Raw genomic sequence first — 23,981 nt, forward strand, 5'->3', positions numbered from 1 at the left:
GTGTCTGTGAGGAGGAGCGTCCAGCTTTGTTACAGCAAGACAAATGAGAAGTAAACACTGTTCTGGAACGGTTGTGGGATGGATGAGAGCTGTGGAAGTAGGTGGTGGTGATGAGGAGAGATTAGGTGGCAGTTATAGTGAGAGTTTTCTTAATGAAGGCTCAGAACAGACCCCTGCGTGGGAGCTGCACTTCTGCTCAAATCAGGAACAACCAGTCAGGAGGACTTACTGTGTTCCTCCACAGAAGAGGGAATGGACTGGTGGACAGTGTGTGCAGGGTCATAAAAGATAGAGGTCATGTGAAAATGTGGTTTTCAGTGTGCTCGCAGAGACTCAGAAAATGTAGAAAATATTTTTAGATTCTGTTAAAATGTCTGTTTATCCTGTGCCTGTTTTATCTCTAACACCTGATGCTGTTCTTTAAAGGCAACATGCATGTGGTAATGATGATGTTAGCTCTTCTTATTCTGCTCTTTCTACCAACTCCGTCTTTCCCGGGATCCACTGTTCTCCCTCTTTCCTATTCATATTCTCTTTCCCTTTCCTTACATTTTGTAATCAGTTAATTTCCCGCATTTTAACCATATTTTTAACAATTTAGAAAAATATTTTTATACTAAATGTTTTGTTCTTGTGAAGCGCCTCGTGAATGAGAGGCACTGTAAAACAGATAGTTTTCTTTCTTTTCAGGATTCAAACTGAACTATTGTTTGATGTCAGTATACGACACAACAGACCAATAGGGCGTAAGCCTGCAACGGTCATGTCATGAGGCGGGCACTTACCCCCTCTGCCACCCTTGCCCAGGGAGCAGTAGACATGAACAGGCCTGGGCATGGCAGGTGTATGGTAAAGGTACTAAAACACCATCTGGTTGCTTAAAGACCAGAAGACATTTACTGAATCTGTGGCAAATAATCCACAAGGGGTTAAAACCACACGTCTGTTCATAATTAGACCAATGTTTTTATTTAAATGTTCCATGTCCTGCTATTTTAAACCTTTGAAAACAAAGGTTAGCGCAGTTCATGATGCCATTGGCACTACTGAGATTTTCTTAAATGTGAGTTATTTTCTACAGCCTGAATTTACACCCGGAAATAAAACGGTTAGTTTTAGTGAAACTCCTCCCAAGCCCGCTGCAACAAAATGTGGCTACAACAGTGTCTTAGGTGAGTCATTTGCTGTTTTGGCCATTGTAGTCTAGTGGTTAAGATGTCTGCCTGAGCACTCTAACCACTGGACTACCACGTCTGCTGCATGCTAGCAGTCACTTAAGCTACACACCGTAAGCTGGCCAGGTACACTTTCAGACCAGAGGCTAGCCCCCAGGAGTGGAGCAGGACCTGATGCCAAGACTAGTTTCCATTAAGGCTTTATAGGATTTTCAAAGTAAAACTCAAAATTTGCAATTGGAACAGGAAAAAGCGTGAATGCAGCCAAAAGTTGGTTTGGGTTTTCTTTTCATGATGAAATAAAAATATTACATGTTAAAAAGCTCCAAAAAGTGGATTTTTCATGATATGGCTCCTTTAAATTATAGCTTTGTAGGGCTGGGCGATACGGCCTAAAATCAATATCACAATATATTGAAAAGTTCACCTCGATAACGATAAATGAACGATAACTACAGGTATGCGCAGAAACAAAGGTGTCCACTAGATGGGGCTGTCACATGTATCACGTTGAGTCACATTTTTATGAGTCAGTGGTTTTGGAGCAGTGACAAGGCCCACAGGCCACCAGTTGATGTTCCTCCTTGAAGGCTGAAATCTTTTTTTTTTACTTCACAATTAATGATATGTGTGGCAAGGTGGAGAAACGAGGGCCCAGACACTCGGGTGAGAGTCACGCACGCTAATCAGTCAGCCAAAGGGACATCCCCTTGGTCAAGTAGCCAGGGCGCATGGTCAATCGGGACACTGTGGCAGGACGCTCACACTGCCACATCTTCCCCCCTCTTTCCACAAGCACGTCCTCATGCGCCTGCGCAGAGTGCCACAAACTTCACATCCATGGACCTACTTGACAGTACTACATAGATCCTGCCAACAACGCCACTTGTGACTGAGCGTAAGGCTTAGACACCCACAACCAGAGCCCTAGGTGGGTCTGGTCACAATAAGGAGCCAAGGCAGAGGTAGAGAAAAACAGGGCCTTTATTTATTTCTGTTCAGCCTTCTTAAAAACGGTTTGTAACCGAACATAGATAAAAAATTAACTCAACTGAGCAGCAATGGCAAGCTGAAAGGAAAGCAAAAACACATGAATTGATTGTAGCCAGGGCGCATGATCAATCGGGACACTGTGACAGGACGCTCACACTGTCACATCTGTAAGATCTTCACAAATAAAACAAAACTAATTATACAGACACGAGTTAGTGTCCAGGAGGAAGTTTCAGCTGCCTTGAAAATGAATATTTCACCAACCTGAGAAAAGTGAAGAGGGTAACTGGGTTTACCCCATGTGGGATCAACCAACCAACCAACCATTGTCTGAACCCACTTGTCCGTGTAGGGTCGCGGGGGGGCTGGTGCCTATCTCCAGCGGTCAATGGGCAATCAGGTGGGGTACACCCTGGACAGAGAGCCAGTCCATCTCAGGGCAACACAGAGACACACAGGACAAACAATCACACACTCACACCTAAGGACAATTTAGACAGACCAATCAACCTAACAGTCATGTTTTTGGACTGTGGGAGGGAGCCGGAGCACCCGGAGAGAATCCACGCATGCACAGGGAGAACGTGCAAACCATGCAGAAGGATCCCAGGCCGGAAAGCGAACCCAAGACCTTCTTGCTGCAAGGCTACAGCTCAAACCACTGCACCACTGCCCCCATGTGGGATCAATAAAGTTCTACTCTATTCTATTATATGATCATAAAAAATCAAAGTAATGAATTTATATTGAGAACAATACAGATGCTGGAGCCTGACAGGACCAACGACAGCCTCCTCCTCTACCTCTGTGGTCACTGATTGCTATTCAGTGTAAGAGGAGCTCAGTGAGGATTATTGTGTATGTGTGTGTGGAGGATGCTGCTATTATAGTCATCCATCTCCCCCTGGCTTTGTTCTGCCTTCACTCTCTAACTTAACTCTCCATCATTACCACTCCTGCCAACCATACAGTGTGCATGCAGCACAGAGAATCACATTATCTTGGGTACGGTGCAGTTATTTGGCTCAAAGCTCTTGAATTAAGCCTTATTCATAGCATTAGCTAACTCGTGCAACGATTTATATTTGCTACTTGCTGCCTTGCTGCAAATTCCTGTGGTTATAAGATGGCTGATCGATTAGGAATTGGCTTTTATTTCGGGGAAGATGTTTGTGATGACCACTAGCCTCACAGATGGATTGTCTTAGGTGGAATGGGGGAAAAAAACCTCTCAGTTTCACACTCACGATGCAGCACTTCCATCCCGCTCTGTCTCTTTCGCTCATACTCGTCAGATTCCTCACTCGTTCTCTCGCCAACACATTATTGTGCGTTTTCACAAAGCGGAGGGAAGGAAGGATCTGCAGGCAAGCACTCGGCGTGCACACCGGTTTCTGTTGCAGGGATCGATGCAGATACAGGCTGTTCAGGCCAACTCAGAGGAGAATCTCAGCGAATGTGAGGGTTTTAATAGGGATGTTGTCAAACTGATTTTAGGGTACATTATTTTACTGTAATGTTAGCCACTCATTTCAGTCCTGCAACTGGAAAAAATGATTTTAATGTAACTATGATTTTGATTGGAGTATACATTTGGCCTTGATAGGGAGCTAGCGATGTTGACCTAGATAAATGCAGAGGATGGCACGGTTTTGCCAGGTGCTCAGGGCGCAGCCGTCTTCCGGTTTTCCTTCCGACACAAGCCTTTGAGCACTTAAATATTTAAATGCTTCTTAAAGTTTGATAAGCTCAAGAGTGGCAGGAGGTACAGGAGGAGGCAATCGTTGCTATGGAGCCTTAACAGTATTATTTTGTGATGTTTATTAGTACACTGTAAAAAATAGCCATATAAAAAACAGTGATAAACCATAAAACCATTACAGGAAAAACCCATCAATACTAAAACTAACTGTTGATTTTACGTGAAGTTGCCGTAAATAAATTAACTGGTAAAAAAAATGATTTGTACTTGTTTTTTTCTTTACAACATACATAATCCTATAAAGCAGTCTTGCGTTGTTTTTTATGGAAAATTTCCTTAAAGCTCATAAAACTTTAAGGGAAAAACTGTTCATATTTTGCCAGTGTTTAACCGTAAAAGCTACTTTTTGTTTTGTTTTGTTTTGTTTTGTTTACAATGTAGAATGCTTTACTCATTACGGTTATTTGGCCATTTTGGAAACGACATTTTATCGAATAGAAAAAGCTTCCTGAACAGACTCAGTTCAGAAAAATGGTGGGTGCATCAAGCAGAGCTGATGAGCTAACGGCTAGTCTGAATCATCCACTTTCAAAGAACAACAAAGAAAGCATAAAGGTTCCCTCTAAACTCTTCACCATTGTTTCTTATCCAATATGTCCTGCTGTTGGTGCATTTTATGCTTTTGAATGATCACAGAGTCCCACATAAATCCCAGTGTTGGGCTAAATTACAACTGGGTAAAAGGTCGAAGCTGCACATGTGCAGGCTATACCTCATCAGCTCTAAACTCTATTTTTCTAAACTGAGGCTGTTCAGGAAGCTGCAACAAATACGATCAAATGTATGTGTAATTTTTACACAAAAGCACATTAAACTGGGTGAAGGGTCCATTTAGGCTTGGTTCCTTTGGTATAGCCTTGATAATAACTTGGAAATGATTAATTTATTAAAATAATGTTTTGTTGAAATTGTAACACTGGGGTGAAATTGACGATCAACACAAATATATTCGTCTCTAACTGTAAATATGAAGACATAGACATTAATTTAATGAGAAAGAAATAGAAACAAAACATTAAAAAATTTATAAAAGAAGTAAAACACAATAAAGAACATTATGTATTCATGTTTAGACTCATTGAGTTTTTTTAAATAAAGACACTTTCATAGACTATGATGATAATTATTCTAAAACATGATCCTCTATTTGAAGAGATGATTGATTATATAGAAAAAAAAAACAAGTTTGACTCTTTCAATAATAATGAGATTTAATTTAGCATGTTATTTCTCACAGTTATAGAATATTACACTAAAACATAATTTGCAGTGAAGTTTAAAAATAAATAATCTATTAAAAGCAGCTCATAGAACGAGTGTTCCCTTCAGACTTTCATGCAGATCCAGGATAACAGAGGATGGCCTAATAAAACACTACATGGTAGCCTACAGCAGCAGAAAGCCTGAAGGACATTGTTTCTCCCTCCGGTGTGACACAAGACTGATGTCTTCTGTTTAGAAATAAATCACTCAAGTTTTTTTTTCTTCAAAAACAGTCTCTGCCACTATATCGGCCCCTTTTCTGATTTGTGGCCTTGCAGTTCTGATCCAAACCGACAGGCTGTGAGTTGTGTGGTTTTTGTCATCAGTCTCTGTGGGGCAGCTCATTGTCTGTCAGGGCAGGATCAAAAAACATGGAGGACAACTCTGGGATAGGAGCAGGAATGTTAGAAACCGTCAGAGCCAGCAGGTCCAGCATAAACTTTTCAGAGTATTTTATGTATCTCAGCCGAAGGTAACTCACAAATATAAATAATACCAATGTTGTTTATAGTAAAGTCTAAATTGAGGTGAACCAAAACATTACGAACACCCCTGGATAACATTTTGATCTGATATTGTCGAAGAACATGTTGAGTATAAAAAGTGTTTCCTTACTTATAACCTAAAACATGTTTGGTTAGGAGCTCTTTTAAAAAGATAAAGGAGATGAAGGACTTTTGACATTGGATAGAATTTTTTCTAATATTTTTAATGTTTTTTACTGAAAAACTTTTAAAACGTTCAATCATGTTTATTGCCGCGCTTAAAGGGATGCTTTTGAATTGAATTCTTTATTGCCATCATGCATACGCATAACAACATTTGGACTAAGACCACAAATAGAATGATAAAAACACGAAGAGTAAAACAAAAGAACAATACATAACCTTCCCTTTAGGGAGCCATACACACACTAGTAAAATGAGTAAAAAAGCTAAATAATTTAAAGGATATAAAAGATAAATGTTGTGCTGACTGACATTCTGATCGTACTGATCGACATGTTGATTGATACTATTGCACTACTTGTTATTGCACATAGAAGATTCAAGTGTGAACAGGACAATAGCAGCATGAAAAAACAGGATCATTGTAAATTACAACCAACCCATCATTAAAAGTCTAATAGTGTCATGGGTCATTGGTTGGGAGTGTAGGTATCTGCAGGGTCACAGAGGTGGGAGCAGGATCACGGGTGGGTGGGGGGTGGGAAGGGTTGATGGCTTTATCAGCTCTAGGGAAGAAGCTGTTCCTCAGCCTGGTGGTTGTGGCCTTGACATTCCTGTAACGTTTCCTGGATGGTAGCGGCATAAACAGTTTGTGACCTGGATGGAAGGAATCAGCAGCGATACGGTTAGCTTTCCTTTGAAGTCGGATGGTATAAAATGAGTCCAGATCTGGTAGTGGGCTCCCCATGATCCACTGAGCAGTTTTCACCACCCTGGCCAGGTCTTTTTTGTCCTGGACGGTACAGCTCCCATACCACATCGTCATACTGAGTAATAGGATGCTCTCAATCGTGGCTCTGTAGAAGTTTTTTAGCAGGTGGGGGGAGAGACCGGCTCCCTTCAGTTTCCTAAGGAAGAAGAGTCTTTGTTGGGCCTTCTTTACCAGAAAGGATGTGTTCAGTGACCAGGTTAGATCTGAGGTGATGTGGATGCCCAGGAATTTGATGTTGTCCGCACACTCTACTAGCTCCCCCCAAATGAGTAGAGGTGGGTGCTCTGACCTGTTGGGCCTCCTGAAGTCCACTATGACCTCCTTGGTCTTACTGGTGTTGAGCACCAGGTTGTTCAAAGAACACCACTGAGTGAGGTGCTGTATCTCCTCTTTGTAGAGGGTCTCATCATTGTTTGTTATGAGACCCACTATGGCGGTGTCATCTGCAAACTTCAAAACCATGAAGTTTTCAACTGTTTCATATTTTTAAATCATGTTCTTGAGCCAGTTTGTGCTAAAATGACACTTTACAGGGTTAATGAAAGGTCACGCAGTAGTTACCTAACCATTTAAACATTCTCCCTCTCCTGATGATAACATTTTACTTTCTTTGACATTGAATGTTTACCCTTTTAATTATAGAATCACTAGGATAAATACAATAAAGTTTACTACTTGGTATATATGCTGTGTGTGTGTGTGTGTGTGTGTGTGTGTGTGTGTGTGTGTGTGTGTGTGTGTGTGTGTGTGTGTGTGTGTGTGTGTGTGTGTGTGTGTGTGTGTGTGTGTGTGTGTGTGTGTGTCTGCTCTGTCTTCTCCATCCCCAGTGAGTCATGGTGGATGGCTGCTTACACTGAGCCAGGATCCTCTGGAGGTTTCTTCCTGTTAAAAGGGAGTTTTCCTCTCTAATGTCGCTAAATGCTTGCTTAATATGATGATTGCTATAAATAATAATAATATAATACTTGATGCAATTTGGTGGGTTCCTTATATGGGAAACTTTTTTCTGATTGGCTTAATTAACTGACTTGTACTGGAATATTTAATTATGTGAAGTGCCTTGAGACGACTCTTGTCGTGATTTGGCGCTATAAATAAACTTGAATTAATACTGTGTGCTAATTATTTTAAAGGCCCAGTGTGTGATATGTTTACCTTTTTATCAAATCCTGTGTTTCCAGTTCACAAACTTATTCTTTTTCACTAATATTTCTCACCAAAAAGAATTCTAAATATTCCTCTCAACTTGAAGTTATACATTTTTAAACACGTAAACTGTGGTCGACCCTCCATGGTCATCCACCATCTTAAAATATAGTAGCTGTTTAGGGACATACAAGCTCCACGTTAGGGGCTCGACACACAGGAGGCGACAAACAACCGCCATCAGCGAAATTCGTCGTTGTCGCTTTTATTGCCTGACACACAGGAGGCGACCCGCGGCAGCGGCCAGCGGCAAAGCAGTCTACGCGTTCTGTTCCATGGCGAAATCGAAACTCCCTTTGTTTTGTTTGGCTGTGTCAGGCTGGAGGGAATTAAGGTTATTTCAGAGTTAATAAAGTGGTAGATATGATGTTTCACAAGGTGCTGCTAGAGTTATGTGAAATCTTACTTCTGATTTTACTATATAAAACATAATAATAATCAATTTCTCCTCCATGTTTGCTAGGAGATGTACGGAGCATCCTGCCCGCTCATTGGTCAGTGAATGAAACCTCCGTTGATTGGTCCTCGTCCGAGCGACAGCGATGAAAAGTTGAAAATATTTCAACTTTCTGGGATCGTGCCACTGGGTCGCCTGTGCACGACACGTGCACGAGCGCTAAATTTCACACGCACATTTTTTGCGTTTCACTTTGGGAGACCCGCGATTATCACTTTGTCGCGCATGTTTCATTGAAAATGAATGGAGGAGAGGCGATGTCGCCTCCCGTGTGTCGAGCCCATTACCCGTTTGGACTATGACTGTAGCCTGAAAGAACCACTAGAGGGCAGCAGTGCACCCTGGAAGCATGGAGTCTGCTAATTGAACTAATGAATACAAAATAATAGCTACACCATTGCTGTACTTGTTAGTTTGAATAAAAAATTTAATCAAAAGACACGTAAAATTTGTCAGTTCGTCATCATGTCCAACCCAAGGAAACCGCATATGTTCAGACCCCCGCCCGCTATTATCTGGACGCTAGCCTCTGATCAGTGTCTCTGACTCCCAAACTCACCTCAAGTTGTTCATCCGTCTTTTCCTAGCACCAGAACTCCCGACCCGGTACCAGAATATTTCAGGGAAACAAAATTTCTCACAACACCTGACCTCCCGGCTGACGTCACCCCTCCTCCTTATGATAATCGTGACCGCTTCAATAACAGAACTAGCTTGCCTCCTTCAGGACTGGTAGGTTGATAAACAGTCATAATTATAAATACTTTTTTAAAAAGGTCGAGTAGCTTGTTTTAAGCTTTGTGTGGGCTAGGCTACACAGGTTGGAATTGATAATGCACATCAAACTCATGAGTGAGCAATCGTAGCTGCAATACTTTCTCTGACCTGCAAGGCGCTAAAGAGTCACATTTTTTCATCATGATTTCAATGGATTTCACACACGGGGCCTTTAAGTGCAATCGGTTTGCATGTATTTTTTTAATGAATGAACTAAGTTAGATTTTACAATGCATGTGTGGTTGCTGCTGTGTTGTTGTGTTTTTCTCAGCTTATGTGAGGTAAGCGTGTGTACAAAAGGTTTTATGAGTTTATAAAAGGATGGATGCAGTCTCTTTGTGGCAGGGTTTAAGGGTAGAAACTCAAATATACTGCATACATAAAAGTTTCCATCCATCCATCTATTGTCTGAACCCGCTTGTCCATGTAGGGTCGTGGGGGGACTGGTGCCTATCTCCAGCGTTCAATGGGCAATCAGGAGGGGTACACTCTGGACAGAGTGCCAGTCCATCGCAGTACATAAAAGTGTATTTATAGTAAATAGATTTTTACACAGAATGTTTTTATCAACTATTATATAAACAGATGTGCATGTCCAGACTGCAGAATTGCAGAAGATGCACTGGATACATCATGAGGATGTTTTTCTTTCCTGCTTTGTGAAGCTGGTGGGCTCCATTTCTTTTCAGGCCCATTTCCTGTCAGGTTAGAGCTGGAGGGCAGGAAGCTCTGAGTGCTGCTTTCAGGGGTAGTTTGTTTTTTATCGCCCCAGGTGGAGGTTGGATTGGTTTTTCACACCCTTGCGTCACCCTCAACATGCAGCTTCTGCATATATTAATGAGTTAAAAATCATGTTTCATTTTTCAGTGTGTGAAACCATGAATGAAATTAGTGACCTGCTATTTAAGAACAAGTGATAAAACGTTCTCCTTGGCCTCTTTATGAAGCTGCCTCTTCTAATTCCAGGCTCCAATCAAGTCCCATAACACAGTTTCTTGCTACTCTTTTCCAGTTATCCTGCGGTTTGTGAGTTCCTACAGAGCAATAACTTATTATCAATAATCCGAGCACACGAAGCACAAGATGCTGGGTAAGTTGTCTCTGTTGCACAGGAAGAAGAAACACACCTACTGGCTAAAACTAACATGTATTTAAAAACGCTGTGACTGTTTCTGCCCACCTGCTCTGAAGCTACCGGATGTACCGTAAGAGTCAGACCACTGGGTTCCCGTCCCTCATCACCATCTTCTCAGCTCCAAACTACCTGGATGTTTACAACAACAAAGGTCAGAAAACCTCTCTGCCTTTTGCTTTTAATTCATGCCTTCATGGTTTGGCACAAATCTCTGATGTACTTTGAAAATGAAAGCAGCAGATCAGATGTTTAGAATTGGATGAAAAGATAATGAACAAGTTACTTCTTACCTGTTGTGGTTAGTTCTTTGAACAACCAAAGTATGGAGAAATAAAGATTAGCTATGACCAGATTGCCTCAGTGAGGTTAGCTTCAAAATGGAATGCTGCCATCTTAAAACAACTTTAAATGAAATTTCATGACATTCATGCTTAAACTGACAGACATTTTTTAAATGAATGAATAAATTATTAAAGTTTTTTAACCTGAGACCTACACATGTTCAGGTGAGGCTTCTTTGTCTATTATTGTAATAATAATAATAATAATAATAATAATAATAATAATAATAATAATAATTGCTTTATCTTGTAATCATTGATTAAAAAAGTGAAAGTTTAAACATTTTTCTAAATATTTAATTTAAGAAAAGTGTTTATAATTTTTGACTTATTAATTGTTCGAACGAGGATTAGGGCCCTTCTGTTCCCAAATAGCAGGTTAAATTAGAAATGCACGTGAAACCACGAGGTACAGATGGCAGGGTGGTGATCAGCTGTACGGTTATTTGTTCAGTGAGAACTCATCTCCGTTTCTCCAAACTGAGGTCATCACCGTTATATCGTCATTGTCAGCAGAATCCTCAGTTTCTCAGTGATTTGCTGTTTAAGGAAGCTATTATAGTCACCTATAATGTAATTTATAGGATTACAGCAAGGTCACTAATGTTATAGAAGCAGAAATTCAGGTTTTTGTTTTGAGAGGGCACCATCTAGAGGCAGAGAAGATGTATTGCACCTCAAGCCCCTCACCCTACTTCTGTGATTCCAGCTTGAAGCAACACCTCTCATGCATCTACCTCTAGCCAGGCTACAGAGATAAAACATGCCGTTTTTATTATTCTCATGTTGTGCTGTTTATTCAAACGTGTTTTAAAAGAGTACTTGTCCAGAAGAAAGGTCGCCAATCTGTATCAGTCTAGGTCAGGGGTCACCAACTCGAGGGCTACCATGTTAGCTGTTCCCTTGCTCCTACACACCTGGTCCCGGTGCTTCTGCACCTGCTCGGTGATTGACAAGCAGATGTTTAACGCTATTGGCTAATGCTGAGTAGCACTCACTTAAAATTGCACAGGGCTCTACGGGACGGGGGCAAGCATAGCAAAAAATAAATAAATTGACATATTGCTAAATTATATCACAGTACAGGGTAAGAATATCACTTTTATGCACTGAATTACTGTTTTAAAGTGTTAAAATACCTAATATAGTAAGACATTCAGTTAACATCTGCAGCAGCGTTGTTGACAGTTTTATGAAGCTGGTCCAATAACACACATGCATACATGTGCAGCATTAAAGGGAAAGCCTGTAAGACTGGTGGGAACTGATTCCCTAGGTTTCTTTTACTTATTGGTGAGAATGTTTTTGCAGCATTGCGAGCTAAAGTGCGTTTAGCCGTGAGCGGACGCAAGAAGGCATCAGGGAGCCCTGGTTTGTTTGTGTTCTCAGATCTGTGTCTTGGTTGCCATGGGCTCTGGGAGATGGGGAGCGTGGGAGGGACTGTCAGCATTGCTGACTATCTCCATGTGGCTTTATGCCTCCTGATATAACAGTGTCAGTGAAGCCTGGCTTCAGCCACGCCACCTAGTGGTGGAACACTATACTTTCTCTTTCTGTCAACAACAAAACATCTCACAGTTCATCAGCCCATGTTTTCCAAACGTATGGTCGTCAGGAAGCCTTACACAAGAAAATACTAATCATTTATTATTTATACACAAAAACAAATTACAAAAAAGCCAGAAGATCCCTTTAAATGAGGTTTTTCCTCATTATCATGACGCTATTAAAGGCTATTTGGTGTTTGCAACCCTTTACAGTCTTGAGTTTATCAGATAAGCTAATAATTCTATCCACCTCTGGTCTAAGTTTGCATATTTCCCTGCCTAATTTTGAATAAATCTACTTAAAGCTTTAGTTTTAAGCGTGAGTCTTGTTATTTAGGTGTCTGATTGATGCAGAGCTCCCCTGTTTTCTGCTTTCCCCAACAGCTGCTGTACTGAAATATGAAAATAATGTCATGAACATTCGACAATTCAACTGCTCACCACATCCCTACTGGCTGCCCAATTTCATGGACGTCTTCACTTGGTCCCTGCCGTTTGTTGGAGAGAAAGGTAAGACGTCACTTCAGGACTTTTGGTGTGTGAGCTCCACGCCGCGCGGCGCCGCGACTACCTGTTTCCTCACACCTTTTCCTCCACAGTCACAGAAATGCTGGTGAATGTGCTGAGCATCTGCTCCGATGATGAACTCATGAATGATGAAGATGAGATTTTTGATGGTAAGGGGCTCCCTTCATGCACCACATTGCCTGTTAGACACATGTATTCACAGCACTTGAAAACCAATTCTTCACAATTAGAGGTAACTTTATACTTAGAACTGTTCAAAGAGGATCATCTTTTTTATTCCGAGCTCATTTTGTTTACAGGTGTTCTGTAAAGCAAGCTAACTGTTTCTTTTTAATTAAATATCTGCTTTAAAATGTCTCTTCAAGGTTGATCATGGAACAATTTAATAAAAAGCTATATGGTTTAAAAAATAATACCTGTAAGGAGAATGGGAAAGAGGTTTAGAGGTGTGCAGGATGAAGGTACAGTGTTTCCTTTAAAAGCTGTATTTTAATTAAATAATAATCAAATATTTATTTTGATGGTGCTACACTGGGTTTGTGTTTATATCTACCAGCCAGTAGAGGGCACCGTTGCACAGCAAGGCTAGACGTGTGGAAAATGGCGGACTTGACAAGTCAAGCAGCTGTTTCTGAAAACAGTTCACTTACGGGCAGCAAACCTTGTTCTACTGTTGCAACTACAACCTCCATGCACTAGATGCCGCTTTTGGTGTTCATGTTCCATATTCCACCTTTAAAGATTACATGAACACATGTATTATACCTAGGCATCAAATCAAGCCCAGAATTTGGAGCTAGGACAAAACAAGCTCCCCTTAGTGGCTGGTTCCAGCAAACTAGTTTATGCCCCGCCCCCTCTATGTAAAGACATCATCCTGACAAAAAAATCAAAATACACTTTAAAAGCACACTTTCCACGTGTCGATTTGTTGTGATTCTTAACTTATAAGTTGGATATTTAATTTTAGCAACAGAACAAGACATATATGTGTTATTTCATGTCATTTGGTCAACAGTTTGCATCTAGTGCTTGAAAAATCTTAATAACATAACTGTTCTGCACCTCTGAGGCAGGGCCGTCTCTAGAAAATTTTGATAGGGGTGGCCAGACGGGGCCAAAGAAATTTTTGGAGTGGCACACCAAATTGGTCCTTGTGGTAACTTTGGGAGAGTTTAGCCTGTGACGATGTGTTGCATTGCTTCTTTATTCGTTTTTTTTTTTTATTCATTTTATTAAACAGTATGTATCTAAAACATTTACAAACACAAACATTTCAGAAAAATGCAATTTAGTTAATTCAAATGTTGCAATTTTCTAGGGGTAGCCCCCTTTGGGGGCACCATTGATCTGAGGTTTGCAGTGATCGTATCTGATTGTGTTTTCAGCAAATGCAGCCGCAGCCCGTAAGGAAGTGATCAAAAACAAGATCCGTGCGATTGGAAAAATGGCTAAAATGTTCTCCGTTCTCAGGTAGGTCGTATTGATTTTAATGGCTGTAAATTTAAATGTGACCACAGGATGTTTTGAATTCTGAAACAGTCGGTGGCGTGTTTGAGGTGAAGTTGGGTCAGAGTATTTTTCTCCAGTCCGATCAGGACTCGGCGTCGTTTTCTGACCCGTTTGCTGGTTTGTGTTCTTCCTGCAGAGAGGAGAGTGAAAATGTGTTGACGCTTAAGGGCCTGACGCCCACTGGCATGCTGCCAAGTGGGGTTCTCTCTGGAGGCAGACAGACCCTGCAGAGTGGTGAGTCTGAGCCTTTTTCTCTGGTATTCGCTCCCTTTGTGGTTGTTTCTGTTTCTCATCATCATTCTCACTTCTACCTCTAGTCTGATTTCTCCCCTTAGCTCTTCAATTCAATTCAATTCAATTCAATTCAATTCAAAGATACTTTATTAATCTCAGAGGGACTTTCTTCGCTATCTTAAATGAAGAACAGCCAACATACAGGCTTTTATTTCCCGCCTCCTGGTGGCAAAAAACTGCAAAACATTCTCAGTGAACTCAGATGTCAGTTTTCCACATCATATTGAGTTTAGTATTCCTAAAACTAGCCCCTGATCTCTCGCACTGCTTGCATACGGCTTTTTTATTGTCATTTTAAAACCAAAATACGTCTGTTTCTCTTCTGTCTTTTCAAATCTACTGAAACAAAGGAGTTTGACACCAATGGGATCTGCTTTTCCAGGTTGATTAGATTAAGATATCATTTGAGCCGTCTTTGACCTGGACTTTGGTTTGGTCTGAGTTTCTGCAGGCGAGACCCTATCAGCTCTGATTGGTCAGCTAACGTCTGAAACGTGCCAGAGCAGCAGACGGTGAATTATTGATTGTGTCCAGCTCCTAGGGAGGTGTTTGTGTCTGGAGGCACTGCCAAATCATCAGAAATGTTTTGGAAAACGCCGTGTTCAGAAAACAATAACAAAGTTGGAGAGGATGTTTACTCTTGGATGTCCACTCCAAGAAAAAATCAATGAAAAAAAGTCTGACTTACTTTTTAGGGACAATAGGCATTCTAATATAATGTGACCTTGAATATGAATGATTATTACAGGTGCAGGCCACTTTTCAGTCATTTATAACAGGATGCTGCTAAATGAAGGGCGTCCAAAGTGTTGCATGGGGCTTTGTGGTGATTTAATGCTGCGCATGACTGCAGGCAAGTGATTTATAGATCCTCTTTCTAAAGTCACAATAATTTGCTCTTTTTCATTAAAAATGCACATTTGCTTAATTGTTCAACAGGTAAAATTAATTTTAAAAAACCACAGTAACTTTTCTTCTCTTAAAATTAAATTATTGGTGTGCTGCGGGTGCTTTTGTGTGATTTTGGTCTAGGTGGCATAAATGTTGGGCACCGCTGTACCACATAAAGCATTTAAGCTTCTTTCCTGAACATTTGGAAATAATTTGTTGTTTAAACAACAGCTACATCAATTTACCTCATTAAAAACCTTGAAATCTGGGAAGGATCAGGGTCTTCCACCTGCACAAAACTAGGACATCTCAGTAGTTAGAGTAGATTTTAAACCTGTCGCTCATCTCATCCCATCATTCTTCATTGTCTCATATCTCTGTCAGTCTTTGTGGATCGATCTTTGTTACTTTTTAAATGAATTTTCTAACCCCAGACTGACACTAATTCAATCAATATTAGTGCATGGCGCTCCTCTGACTTTGGCTTCAGTGACAATGAACATGTTCAGCTCATCAGGCCAAAACATGAGTTGCCTTCTCCCTGGGGCTGCATGATGCATTTGCATGGCTTTATCAGGAGTAACCTGCTCCCCTCCTCCTCCCCCTTCAGCCACCATTGAAGCCATTGAAGCCATCGAGCCGCATGATGAGGACAGAGAAGGTAAACCGGTGCTTCCTTCTCCCACCTCTCTTTATATATTGTTGCTTTAGAGCTTACATTCACACACACACACAGGCAAAAACAATATGGCCCACCTTTTGCATTGCCATGGCAAGCAATAAAATAAAGATGCAACATTTGAACGTCTCAAGGAAGATTCATTATAAATTAAAACCGTTGCAAAGTGGAGTGCTGCTCTGAGATGCATGACTAAGGAACATTGTTTTGGGTTTGGCTTGTAAATGGCCTCCATCTGGCTCTAAAAAGCGTTGCATGCACAAGAACAGGACCAGAGCATCAACATGAAATATGCATCTTGTAATGTAAAAGCTAAAAATCTGCAGTATTTTTTTCCCTCATGCACATCTTCATTTATAGAAGTAGAAATGTAATCCTGCATCAACCAAATAGTAAGTTTAAAGTGTTTTGTGGCTGAATTTAGTTTGTTCTTCCTTACATGTTTGAACAGTTTATAAAATAGGAAATAACCCAAGCACATAAACATGTAAGCCATAAGATTACAGAATTATCATCAACGTAGTTTCAAGTGGATCCTGGTGTGTGAATTTTAAAGGAGGAATGCTAATCGGTCAACTTGACATTTGAAACATTTAATTTTTACGTTTGTCATTAGAAATCTTTATAGATTTAGGTACTTTACCTGGCCTTTCCACTGAACACATAAGTGTTGCATAATGTTCGTGAAGCATAGTTTGCAACAGTTAGCTGTCGTTGTGGAGGCATGACATTTTGGAGGTGTCCCAGAACGTAGGGACGTGTTGCTTCACTATATTTACACTTCCAGGATGTGTTAAGCTCAGCAGTTAAGGCCAGACAGGAAGCCAAACATAAAAAAGTGTAAATCATCTGTAAACTTTCAAAACAAATGAATAAAAATGAATAGGAAAGAGGGAAATTAGTTGATCCCGGGAAAGGTGGAATAAGAGCAGGAAAAGGAGAGGATAGTGATGAAGGTCATGCAAAAGCCAGCTTGAGATTCTTTTTTTAAAAGGAGTCCACTGAGTCCACTGATCTCAGGCTCAGGGGGAGAGAGAATTCCAGAGTCTGGGGGCCACAGCAGCAAATGATCTGTCACCTTTGGTCTTTAGTCTGGTGCTGCACAACCAGTAGGCTTTGATCACTGGACCTCAGGGACCTGCTGGGGATGTAGGGACTAAGAAGATCACCAATGTAAGATGGTGCTTGTCCATGTAAGGCCCTATAGACCAGAACCAGGATCTTGAAATGAACCCTGAAGTTGACTGGCAGCCAGTGAAGCTGGAGGAGAAGCGGGGTGACGTGGGTGTGTTTGGAGGACTTGGTCAGAAGCCGAGCACAAGCATTCTGAACCACCTGTAGACGGTTCAGGGAGGTTCTGCTCAGACACGTGAAAAGAGAGTTACAGTAGTCTAAGCGTGAGAAGATGAAGGCGTGGAGAACTGTATCAAGTTCAGAGCGGGACAGAATGGGACTCAGCTTAGCAAAGCTCCTGAGATGGAAGAAGGAAGAGCGAACAAGAGAACTGACATGAGAATCCAGGGTGAGAGCTGGGTCAAAGGTCACACCAAGATTGCTGACAGAAGGTTTGGTGTGAGAAGCAAGCTGACTAAGAGAGAATCTGACTTTGGGAACCAGCTTGTCTGGGGCACAGATGAGGATCTCAGTCTTATCTTCATTCAGCTGAAGAAAGCTCCCAGCCATCCAGGCTGATAGAGTCTAAGCAGGTGTGTAACAACTGCAGCTTAGACATCTCATGGGGCTTAAAGGAGATGTACAGTTGGATGTCATCTGCATAAAGATGGTAGGAGATTCTTTTAAAGGAGCTCAAGATGTGCTGAAGAGGAAGCAGATAGAGGAGGAAGAGTAATGGCCCCAGCACAGAACCTTGTGGGACACCGTGGGTGAGGAAGCTGACCTAAACTTGGAGACGGCCACAGAGAAAGAACGCTCAGACAAATATCCAGAGAACCACTTCAGAGCAGGGGCCTCATTTATCAAGCTTGCTTACACACAAAACAAGGTTGGAAAACTGCGTGAGCAACTTTCCACGCAAACTTTGGGATTTATAAAATGTAGCGGAAAAATGTGCCTAACTTTAAGTTGACCAAGGACCTTGCTTACGCACATTTTGGACATGGAGAGCACCTGCAGTGCTGCTGCTGAGAAGGAAACAATTATGAATTCCAGCAGCATTATCACTTGTACCGCTTTGTGCGCACACAGAACAAGCTGGCGGGGACACAATGAGATTTGATTTTGCTTTATATTTTAATGACGGACACATTAGATCTGTATTAATGAAAGGCTTAAACATTACCAGTCTCCCTCCTTCTCCATGCACGCTTGCCGGTCCGAGTGCTGTTGATATCCTAAAGGCGAGCGGTGGGGGATCCGAGGTGCCACACACACGGGCGGTGGCAAAGCATCCTTTTTTTTTTGCCTCCACCTTCAGATCAGACCATTTATTTTATATCTGCCACAGATCTCTCTGAAGAACTCACAGCATTGATGGCTTCAGAAACGCTGTGCCACTCCGTGGATTTTCTCTTATTTGTTTTGCAAAAGCACTTCCTTTCATTTTTCCACCTCACCCACAAGTACCTCAATTTCTGCTTCGGCGATACTGCGCTTCCTTGATCTGTGGTCGCCATCGTTAATGGTGGAATGCTGCAACGAGCAGGCTTCTGCATATGCATAAATCCACAAGGCACTTTGCAGCGACCATTTATGGCAGAAAGTGGGCGTGTTGAGGGCGGGATGTGATCAAAAAACATCTGAACACATTCCTAGGAAGTTTCTGATTTATATCGCGGAGATTGCGTGAAGCTGTGCGTACTCCATGTTTTATAAATCACAAACCTACTTGGCGTAAGTACATTTTTCTGTCTGAGCTTAAGTACGGTTTTAGTAAGGATTCTACGTAATGTTTTATAAATGAGACCCCAGGGCTTGATAGGCCTACCCAGTCTCTCAGCTTCTCCAGTAGCAGGTGACGGTCGGCGGTGGCTGCAGTCAGGTCCATCAGGACCAGAACAGAACAGTCTCCTGCATCACTGTGAGTCAGAAAAGAACATCTTAGCAAACTACTGGACACTGAGCTCAGCGCAGCTCACTGTCAGCGCACACGTAAGGTGGACAGCGAGCTAAAGATGTGAGGGGCTTGGAGCGCGTTGGTCACAGGCAGCAGAAGAACCAGAGCACAAGTGGGAAGATTCCTCTGACTGAAGGGAGTGTTTTCCAAACCCTGTCTCTCAGAGAGACTTGTCACTCAGAAAATGTTCCCTGATTATGAAACTTTGGCTGAATAGCACTTGTTCCTGTCTCCAATGTGGCAGCGACGCTGTGACGCATCCATGAGCCTGTCTGAGGCAAAAGTCCAGAATCTCATATCCTCTTCAGCTCAGAAAATGCCTATAGAGACATTTGATTACACACAAGCAGGTGACCTGTCAACCCGGTCTTACGTGGGACCGGGTTGGACCTGTTCAGGTTTACACAGACAATCTTCACATTCAGAATTGACATATAGATAATAAATTAATTTAGTAAATTATACATTTTAATAAAAAATTAATTCATTATCTTAAAAGCACAGAGAGCCGCATGCAGCTCCAGAGCCGCGGGTTGCCGACCCCTGATCTAGTGCTATAAGCTTGTATTTAATCTTAAACCTAATCTATACTATACACGCAACGCCATCATGCCTCACGCAAGGGCTCTCTGAAGGGCTCGCAGAGGCTGACCTAGACATACCAAGCTTTTTAACTATCTGTCGTAAGTGAAGGAGACCGCAAGCCTGTGATTGGTCAGGATGCTGCTACCTTTAAATTTGTCAACATTACTGCCATTGCCCCCTGAAAAAATAAGATAGCAGCTGACAAGGAACCGATCAAAAAAGGCCGAAAATATGAACATTTATTCACCTGTGACTGAAGGAGTTCAAAGATACACAGCAAGCATTTTATTCGTGGATGGAAATGACAGGAAAACGTGGGTTTAGACCAAGCCCCCACAATGCGGCTCTAAAATTGAGGCCAACCCGGAAGTACGAAAAATTGCAGTTCCACCCTCATCCACTGGGGGCTGGTCTCAGAAGCGAGCAAATCCTCATTGACTCCCGTGTTAAAAATACCAATTTCACAGCAGAAATAAACATGTTTACAGCCGAGTACCAAAACATGTTTTTGGTTTAAATGATCTAGTTTACACTCATGACAACTCTGAGGGGGGTGAATTTTTTTCTCACTATTCTGTTAAAGTGTATTAAAAGCCTAAAATTCTGTATAATTAATGAGCATCAGACCCACGTGACCACAGAGCTAGCTCCGTGGAAAGGCCTCAGTAGAGCCTCGGTCTGGCTTGGGAACTGCTCTGGGATTTTGAGTCTCAATGTTTGTGTGTTCTTTTTTGGATATTTTTTGTGAAATTGTTGGACAAAATGACTTGCTGTGGTATTAATTGCACTAATAGAGCGTCCAAGGAGTCTCCACTTCATTTTTTTCGGTAAGTAAAATTATATTTATGTATTTTAGGTCACTGCGGAGCTGAGCTTAGATTTTAACATGTACTGTTTAACCATGAAATTTAAATGTAATAGGGTAAAACCCAGTGCATTTAACATAATGCTGCACTTTAGAAAATGGGTTGAAATATAACATGATGGTGGAGCTGGGTTCCGACTATCGGCTTGTGGAGCTCTCGGGAGACCGATGTTTTCCACCCGTTCTCGCCTCCCCGCAGCTCAGCGCATCTCTGTCTGATCGCGGCTCCTGTGTGCTGCGCGGGCTGACGGCTTGTGGAGCTCTGGGATGGAAGCCTTTCCACCCGGTTCTCCCCAGCGGCATTTCTGCACATCTCAAATCGCAGCGGCGCTTGTCTGCTGTGCGGCTGCCGGCTTGTGGAGCTCTCGTAGACCTCTATGTTCCACCCGGTTTTACCCAGCAGTCAGCCCGGTGTACCTCTGACTCAGAAGCTCTGGTATTGTGCACAGTTAACTCCGGTTGTAGCTAGGTTGCTACCTCCGTTAGCTTAGCTCCCACCTCCGCATTAGCTTTGGGTTAGCTTCAGGTTAGCTTGTAGCTAGTTCGACTGGGTGTCGTCAGTTGATCCCAGCCTTACAGCCCCACCTTCAGCTCCTCCTCTCTTCCCTTTTGTGGAATTGTCTGGGCTTGACGGAACCTGTGACATGGTCAAAATGGCGGTGGTGGCCACCTCCCATTTGGCCTCAAAAACGTGTTATTGGAGTCTATGGAAATGAATTGTCCAGTATTTATATGTCGATGGTTTAGACGTGCCGGTCGCATGAAGAAGTGGAGGAAAATGGGGTACAAGTTTGTCCATGTTACAAGTCTCTGAATTACATTAAAACAATGTAAACACAATAGTAAATACACTATCGTGGACCAGATCTGTGACTGCAATAGTGGCAGGATACCTCATAAGTGCGCTACGCCCTCTGTTGTCCTGGCGGGACGCATTTGGAATTCTAGGATGTCCAAGGAAGATCCTGCCTTTCTTGCCTCTGATTGGCTAAAACGGCTCTACTACGATTGGCTATTTCCTTTAGCAGCAAACCGGCTGTCCTCGCTAAGTGCAGACTACCAGAGAGGAGCTTTCTGCTACCAGCAGAAAGCTGTTTTGGAGCATTTAGTAAATAAAATGTAAACTTAGCGTTATAATAATCATTTTGTCCTGTAACCTGGGTCTGAAGTTTAATAAAACTGCCCTATTCTGCCCAGCTGTGTGCATCAGGTCTGTTTATTTAGTAGGATAATGAAAACTGGTGAGAACAGGTGAAAATCATAATCAGCTTTACCTTAATTTTTGATTAAATGATACACATTTAATCTGATCATGAAAGATGTGCTCCAACTTGTAAACAGCCTCAACCTATTTAAGTGGAGACATAGGATAGCCTAATAATTATGCAATAAGATAACCCCAGTAGAGTCAACAGAGTCATCAGTCTACAGTGTGATAAAACGCAGCTAAATTTATTACAAGTTCACATTTGACATTTTTCAGGTTATTTTATGAAAGAAACTGAAACTGCTTTGTTGTAAATCAGGAAAGGATGTTTTTTATAGCGATTACTTTTCATTTTCTTCAAAAAACTCCTCAAGATCTGTCTGTAAACATAAAAACCTGCAGTTTCCTCTTACATGAAATAGCCAATCGTAGGAGAGCCCTTGTAGCCAATCAGTGAGAAAGGCGGGACCTTCCTTGGACATCCTAGAATTCCAAATGACGCTGGCGGGACACTGCATTGCAACCCTCCCCAGGTGACAGAGAAGTCTGCAGGGAAAACTTTTCATCAAAGCAAGTGCACGACTCCACACTCGAGCTGACGGAAAAGCATAAATCAGGCTTGATTGCTGAAATGTCTCCTCTGCCCTTTTTATTTTCTACAGAAGCAGTTCATCACTAAGATACAGAAGTCAGTTGTGTTGAAGTTGTAAAACATGCAGGAATCATGTCTCTGAGCCATGGACGTAATTTTCCCTTTAGAAGTGGGCGGGACACGGGGGGTCTTTACAGTATGCTCTAATGGGAAACAGGCTTCAAAACAAATGGTTGTTTTCCGCTTGGTCCTAGAGCTCAACCAGTGTCAATTTAATATAGCGAAATGTTGTTTTGGATGGTAAAAAGTGCAGGGGTCAAAACTTGACTTTGGAAAAAGTGGGGGGGACATGTCCCCCCTGTCCCCCCCAAAATTACGTCCATGCTCTGAGCTCTCACTCCCAGTGTGGCCACTTTTACTCATGAATTGTTGTGAAGCGTGACTTTGTGAGACTTCAGGGCAGCAGTCTGGTGCAAACGGGGTGTCCTGCTCCTGAAGGGCAAAGGGGACCGAGAGATTTTTCATTTACCCTGTAAAGGGTCATTTTAGCACATACTGGCTCAAAATCGTTCTATAAAAAAGTTGCTTAGTATGCCTTTAACTAGTAAAGGAAAGAACACCATTAAGCATGGAACCCACGTAGCCGGGGTAAATTAAACAGAAAATAAAGCACAGACCTTTCTGGATACATGCTGCCATCTTTTTACTCGCTACTGTCACGTGAACTGTTGGACCAGTTGTGTGGAACACTTTAGCTGCTGTTTCACATCTGAAACACTCCCGGTGAGAAGAGAGCTTGCAGGAAAAACACACACCCACTTACACGTCCAGTGGAAAGCCGGCATTAGGGGATGTGCACATAAGTTCTAAGATTGTCTCATTACAAGATCCTAACTCCTTTCCATTTGTTTTCTCGTCCTCAGCTATCCGTGGGTTCTCCCCCCAGCACAAGATCACCAGCTTTGAGGAGGCGAAGGGCTTAGACCGCATCAATGAGCGCATGCCGCCCCGCAGGGATGGGGTGAATCACGTAGGTCACTCCATGGGCAAGATGAATATGTCAGAGGCCAACGGCACAGAAGACAACAGCAACATCCAGTGATGCTGCTGTCTGAGCCTCGGACGTGTGCCACCGCTGCACCGTGCAGCCAGACTTTTGCTTAATCGGAAATTCAGGCCTCAGAACTTAGACATAAAACAGGCCTACATGAGTGAACATGAAATCTGCAGCAAAACTAAAAATGGGGGACAGGTCATTTATTTCATGACAGCGTGTCACTGCACTGTTGGGGGAGGGAGGGGGTTTGCATCGAAGGGCAGGGATGAGGAGAGACCCATGAGCTGCAGCTAGGAGTGGCTGAGAGTTGTGTCTGGCTGTAGTTGCCTTTCTCCGGTCAACTACAGACTGGATTGTTGGGGACAGGCTTGTTTTGCGTGCGAACCCACGTGTGCTCCTTCATCACAGGGCCTGACGGAAGAAATACTTGCAACATCCATGCCACACAACAATCGTTTTACTGTTTTATAAAGTATTTATTAAGAGTCACTCATAAATGCACTCCAAGAGGAAAGTAATCTTTATCTAACTGTTTTGCTCGTATAAGGTCATAGCACATGCAAGGAGGCAAACAGTGAAGCCTCTTTAGATCTGCAGTGATC

General features: G+C 42.2%; 1 protein-coding gene across 2 annotated transcripts in view; it reads left to right on the forward strand.

Moving 5' to 3' along the window:
- The window catches only part of ppp3ca (protein phosphatase 3, catalytic subunit, alpha isozyme), a 39,153-nt gene extending 15,554 nt beyond the window's left edge, over nucleotides 1-23,599 (forward strand). The window contains exons 7-14 of one of the 2 annotated variants that reach the window (XM_015960756.3): nucleotides 10,086-10,163; nucleotides 10,265-10,359; nucleotides 12,481-12,606; nucleotides 12,696-12,773; nucleotides 14,013-14,097; nucleotides 14,273-14,370; nucleotides 15,932-15,982; nucleotides 23,246-23,599. In XM_015960756.3, the coding sequence (XP_015816242.1) occupies nucleotides 10,086-10,163; nucleotides 10,265-10,359; nucleotides 12,481-12,606; nucleotides 12,696-12,773; nucleotides 14,013-14,097; nucleotides 14,273-14,370; nucleotides 15,932-15,982; nucleotides 23,246-23,424 (790 nt within the window). In that variant the 3' untranslated portion in view covers nucleotides 23,425-23,599. The remainder of the gene's footprint in view (nucleotides 1-10,085; nucleotides 10,164-10,264; nucleotides 10,360-12,480; nucleotides 12,607-12,695; nucleotides 12,774-14,012; nucleotides 14,098-14,272; nucleotides 14,371-15,931; nucleotides 15,983-23,245) is intronic. The other variant, XM_015960757.3, reaches the window with a different exon arrangement.
- The last annotated feature ends 382 nt before the right edge of the window (nucleotides 23,600-23,981 follow it).

The sequence above is a fragment of the Nothobranchius furzeri genome, chromosome 10, assembly GCF_043380555.1.
Source record: "Nothobranchius furzeri strain GRZ-AD chromosome 10, NfurGRZ-RIMD1, whole genome shotgun sequence".
Lineage (NCBI taxonomy): Eukaryota > Metazoa > Chordata > Actinopteri > Cyprinodontiformes > Nothobranchiidae > Nothobranchius > Nothobranchius furzeri.